The 6000-nt window shown below is 38.3% G+C and overlaps 1 protein-coding gene across 3 annotated transcripts in view; it reads right to left on the reverse strand.

Annotated features, from left to right (window-relative positions):
* Positions 1-3847, reverse strand: part of rad18 (RAD18 E3 ubiquitin protein ligase) — a 48403-nt gene extending 44556 nt beyond the window's left edge. The window contains exons 1-4 of one of the 3 annotated variants that reach the window (XM_042089051.1): positions 3666-3847; positions 3208-3286; positions 2870-2931; positions 2405-2475 (exon numbers count right to left, since the gene is read on the reverse strand). In XM_042089051.1, coding sequence (XP_041944985.1) covers positions 2405-2475; positions 2870-2931; positions 3208-3286; positions 3666-3716 — 263 coding nt within the window. In that variant the 5' untranslated portion in view covers positions 3717-3847. The remainder of the gene's footprint in view (positions 1-2404; positions 2476-2869; positions 2932-3207; positions 3287-3665) is intronic. The other 2 variants (XM_042089050.1, XM_042089052.1) reach the window with 2 other exon arrangements.
* Positions 3848-6000: the final 2153 nt, after the last annotated feature.

Below are 6000 nucleotides of genomic sequence, written 5' to 3' on the forward strand. Positions count from 1 at the left end.
ATGTCAAGCTTAGTCACGAGAAGTTACAACAAAACCAAGATCAAACACACAAAACTTCGTCCTAATCTATATATTTATATAATGTTTTGTCCTTTTCTTTGCAAACACCGCGCTCTTCCGATTGTTCTCTTGTTTCTTTACTTGTGGGTGCATGATCCAGGGAACTCACAGAAAATAACAGAATGGTTGCACAGGCGCTCCGACACATCAGGCCTCACTGGCCGTTTATTAGTTGCAGCGCTTGGTGTCTCCAAAGTGCAAATGATTTATGAACGGCCGGTGAGGCCTGATGTGTCGGAGCGCCTGTTGACTTCATACGGAGCTAATGAGGACAGGTGTCACTAATTGAGTAAACTTGCCTATTTAAAACTAGGAAGTAGCCATAGGGATGAAACACACTGACGAAGGCCATCAGGCCGAAACGTTTGTTTGTTAACCCCCTGTTGCTAAATGGATTAAAAGCAAGAAAGAAAAGATTTTTGGAGTGTCACCATTCTGTTATTTTCTATAATGTTTTGTCCAAAATGACTTACAATGACATCAATAAACATGAACCTACATTACAATTAACAGTTAACAGTAAATTTGTATGCGTGAATTTCAAAAATACCAATTATTAATAGACCAATAAGTACAATTAACAGAATAAGGCCTGAGCAAGAGATTTGAATTTAATTCTGCTATAGGAGGCCAATGGAGGCTACATGAAATTTAGCTGTTAATCCATTATGACACACGAGTTACGGGCCATTTTAGCAGGGGTCAGTTAAGATGAACCAAGCTGGTGCTGATCTGTTGGGGAATAGCTGTATTAGCTGGGAATACCAGAAGGTCAGTTTTGGACAGACTGAACTGAAAATGTTATGTTGTTGCTGATGGCATTCTCAAAGTACCAAGTTTGGTAGAGTGGTTGTGTGCACATCCCACATTTCTTTAAGCCAGGGGAAGGACAAAGTATTCGAACGCAAAACAAACTCTGGTGTGCGGACATTCCCTTTTTTTTTTATCTCCCAAATTTTTCAACAGCGACAGTTTTGACCCGTCTGGGTCTTCCTCAGGCAAAATTCTCAAAGAACGGCCTTCGCTTTTTTCATGTGTGACAGTAAGAGATAAAAAGATGTAGTTCATTAAAGAAATCAATAAATGAAAAATGAATCACATTTCCACTTAATTATAATAGGGTTAGACAGACGGCTAGAGATGAAAGGTTTCTGGAGATCGATTTGTAGAGCAAGTTCTTTTAAAATCTTGGAATTGATACCTAGAGAGGTAAATATGTTGTGGAATTGTTGCTAAGTAAGGCTAAGAGCATATCCTACTGTAACTGCCTTGAGCAATCGTGTAGTATTGAATACCCTCTGTCCACACTGAAACCATTAAATATGCCCTTATATTGCATCATATTTCAGTATTCCCTTATATTGCATCATATTTCAGTATTCACAGTCAGTGTGCCAGAAATTATACAGAAATTGGAACCTACGCACATATTCATAGCTGATGAGCTTTAAATTCAGCTTTTAGGCTTTACTTTGTACAGGACAGAATGTTTAGTCCATCGTCCAGGTCGTAAATGTTCTAACTGGCTATTAATTAAAGAGGAAGCCTCAGGACACTGGAACAGGACTGTAAAAATAAAGTTTCCACTCAGAACGAACCAAAATGAAAAGAATTCTGTTTCCAGAGTGTATTCCAGAGTGCATTGTCCTTGATTAGCTAAGCCGGGCATATTGATCACAAGTGCCACGGAGTTCGATCCAGTATGCAGAACATAGAGAGGGTGGAAGATCAGGGCTGAGGACAGAGACAACACTAAACTGATTGAGTATAAGTATAGTATATACACTGTATACTCTTTTGATCCCGTGAGGGAAATTTGGTTTCTGCCATTTATCCCAATCCGTGAATTAGTGAAACACACTCAGCACACAGTGAACGCACAGTGAGGTGAAGCACACACTAATCCCGGCGCAGTGAGCTGCCTGCTACAACAGCGGCACTCGGGGAGCAGTGAGGGGTTAGATGCCTTGCTCAAGGGCACTTCAGCCGTTCCTACTGGTCGGGGTTCGAACCAGCAACCCTCCGGTTACAAGTCGGAAGTGCTAACCAGTAGGCCACGGCTGCCCCTACATTGCAGGGTGGAGTATAGAAAATGACAATTAACCCTTAAAGGAGTACCGTCACACTGGTGTGACAGGAATGTTGAGAAATGAACGTTCTAAAGAATACTGGGTTCATTGAATTCAACACAGAATTTTAGAACCTTCAATTGTTGCGGAACTTAGAACGTTCAAAAACCTACACCTTTAAGACCAAGTTCATACGGGCATTCTCATTTCTCTCTGCTCTCCTGACAGCTTTCATTTGAACTATTAAAACCAAGTCAGTAGTAGGAATATGGTACCTTGCATCTTGGAAGCTCTTCACCAGGTCATCAAGAATTCTATTGTTCCTCAGATCATGTTCTGTCATTGGCTGAAATAAACATTTCCAAAAGACTTTTAATCATATCAGTCTGGCCACAACAGGGGTTTAAACACTGGTAGGTTAGATAAAAACACAAATTCAACAATCAATCAAATAACATTGTATATTTATGTTTATGCATCTAAGCAGACCCTTTTGTTCCAAACATCTTACACTGGCATCAATAGTCATTACATTAACATCAAAATTAAAAAAATAAGAAAAAAGTTTACAATGTCCTACCCTGGCAATGACTGTCAGATTAAAAATGTAGGCCCATCTAGCCACACAACTGAAAGGCCATAAAATGTACACTCTCTCAAGTCCCAAATGTAGGAATACTATACTCCACAAGTAACCTGCACTGATGTGTGCACAATAACTCAATGTGTTTCATACTTACTAATTTACAAACAGGGCATTGCAGTTTGTAGGAAAGAAATTTCCGTATGCAGAGGGAACAATCTGTTGAAAGAAAGATGAAACACAGAATATTGATTTGAGCTTAAATTAATTCAGGTCAAAATGATCATCTTAGAATAAGAATATCATAGCCTACTATCAGTTCATACTGTACAAAGAACGATCTATTTCATGCTGTTGCAAAGTCAATCATGCTTCACGAGTGATTTGAAAAGTTGTATGACAGAAGGCGTTTTTATGTTTTGTATATCAGAAATGAGACAGCGCTGATGACGTGCAGAACAGAGGTTTAAAACTAGTGACATATAGCCTACTTACAATTGTGGGAACATTGCGACATCATGGAAATGCTCAAGAAGTCAAAGCAAATTGGGCATCGGAGCAAAGTGTCCATATTCTGCAAATAAAATGCAATTCATAAAGTCTGTTCGCAACTAACACCCCGCTCCAACACCAGCTCATAGCGTCTGGTTCAATTTGACCAAATACGTTTAACCACAGCATGGTATGATGAGGGGTTTATAACGTTTGATAGTTAGTTAGCGATAGCTTGCCAATGTTAGTTAACAAATTGTAACTACGCTCACATTTTGCGGGGTATACATGGCACACACTATACGGTCTGCTGTAGGATAAATAAACCACTGAGACTACTCGTTCGCTGTTAACTAACGTTAGATATTAATGTTAACTCAGTGGTAAACAGAATGGGCTAACTTAGTTAAGTAACGTTAGCTTGGCTTGTTTACATTTGATAACGTCATAGAATGACTTACTTTCAAACAAACCAGACTCGGCGGTAGATCAACGTCTTTTGCAAGAGCCATTTCTGTGCGAGTACGTTAATAAAGTTCATTTAATGGTAAAGAATGTATTTAACTAAACCAGCTTCGAGGATAAAGACCTTTCCTTCAGCTGATTGAACTCCCGCGCCAGTACGAGTTCCTTGTAATTATGGCGTCACTTCCGTCTGACATATGAGTTTACGTTTTGCTGAAAGTAGAGGGCCTAAGGCATGACACAAACCTTTTAAAGTGATTTTTATGTTGTTGAGATGTGAAGTGACCCATACAATGTGCCAAACATTACACGTCATTAGACGTCTGATGGACATGCAGATCATGTCTATATTGCGTCCATCAGTCCAAGACCAATTCTGGAAGACTGCAGGAAGTGCAAACTAGGTCCGCTATTTTGACGTCTAACCATGACCCCATTTGGACGTCAATTTGACTAACCTATTTTGGACGTTATAGAGAGGTCCTGTGGATGTCAATACTGGACATTGGGAAAAAAGACGTAATCTGGTGTTACAATATGCACCTGAAATTGGACGTCAAAAATAGGTCTCTGCGCAGTGGGTAATGTGCCACATGTTGTGAAAAAGGTCAAGAAAATTAGATGCTTCATCAGTAAACCATTTACAAGAGACCACCTCACAAAGACCACCTCAAAACACCTAACAGAGGTCCACCTCACAAAAACAAAATCAATCTATCCTTGTGGAAAGGTTGCTTGGTAGTTTGAAGTAGGTCTAGCAAGTCTGATATTTCTGTAATTCACAAAGATCAAACACAAATATGCTGATTAAATAGATTGGTAGTTTATTTTGAGTACTAATGGCAGTTGTGCTGATAATCCGGCATCTGAAGTAAAATGCTCAAGACATCTGAGAAAAATCACACAGTCACCTATAGTCTTGGTTATTAAATTGAGATTTAGTTTTATTTTCCTTACTTTGTCATTCAAGGCCAGGGCAATTTTAGTACGATTTACGTTTGTGCTCTCAGATGAACTTGACAAAGTCCAGCTGCAGCAGTGGCAGCCCGCAGCTCGTGAGATTTGTTTTCAAGGCAGTAAAAGGTCTTCTCGAACTTTCGCGCTTCCACATCACGCGCAACTAAGGATCTCCCAGGAACATTCATAAAAATATATATATATAGCCTAAAACAAATATTGTCATTATGCAAAGCTGATGATCATAATTCATGGCATTGTATTTGGGCCATCAGTTGTTTTGTTTCTTTCATCAAATTTTATGTGACATATTTCCAGTAGCCAATTGACTAAGCTAGAAGGAGGCACATCTGGACACAAACGAGTAGCCTAGGCTTATGTTTAATTTTGATTAATTAATTTGAGAAAAAATAACTGATTAAAAAAAATAGTGCAGATTAATCGATTCTGTATGACCTTTGACCCCAAGCCGTACTAGTCAGTAACCATTAGACTGTAAAATGAAGGAGAGAGTAAGTAAATGTGCTGCCTAGATCATTGATTGGAACATTTACTTTTAAAAAACGGCCTGATGGTGTTGATAAAAAAAAAGTGTTGATTAAAATAAAGTCCTCTGCAATATCTGCAGCAAGGACTTTGCATATCACCGGAGTTTGTCAACTCTAAAGTCGCACATTGATGCAAAGAAATAGTGTTGACATTGAGGGGAGTGTTAATTTATTTTCATTGTGTCTCCTAGGTTATATCTGTGGCCTGAAATGCCTTGTATGTGGAAAAAAACTTCTTCCCGAAGCACTTTTGAATTTATTTCCTCAGCATATTAGGTCATATCATAGATTTTAACTTTAATGTCACTAATGGTGATTATTTAATGATTCATTTGAATTAAAATATTTAAAATACTTTCACAGCAAAAATTATACATGCGATTAATTTAGATTAATTAATCACAGAGTATGTAATGAATTTGATTTTTTTTTTTTAATCGATTGACAGCCCTAGTTACAACACATCTGATGTCTGGGTAAAAATCTGAAGTTATACATACAGTATTTCCTACAGTGGCCAATCAGTAAGCAAGCTCAATTAACATTACACAAGATGATGTGGGATACAACAACAACAACAACAACAACAACAACAACATCAACAACAAACCAAAACAAACATAAAATCACCAACAAACTAGCCACTGTATGCAACAGTAGGCTTCACTATGAAGTGCTGAAGAAAGCAGAAAGTTATTGGTATTAATCACTGTGCTTTACGAGCTCATTATCTGGCTAACTTTCGCTATTCATCATGTTTGTTGTGACAGGAAAAGACGATCTAATCACTTTCAGTAACTTCGGTGTCATTATCTGTGTCAGATCT

This window comes from Alosa sapidissima, chromosome 4 (genome assembly GCF_018492685.1).
Source record: "Alosa sapidissima isolate fAloSap1 chromosome 4, fAloSap1.pri, whole genome shotgun sequence".
Taxonomy (NCBI): Eukaryota; Metazoa; Chordata; class Actinopteri; order Clupeiformes; family Clupeidae; genus Alosa; species Alosa sapidissima.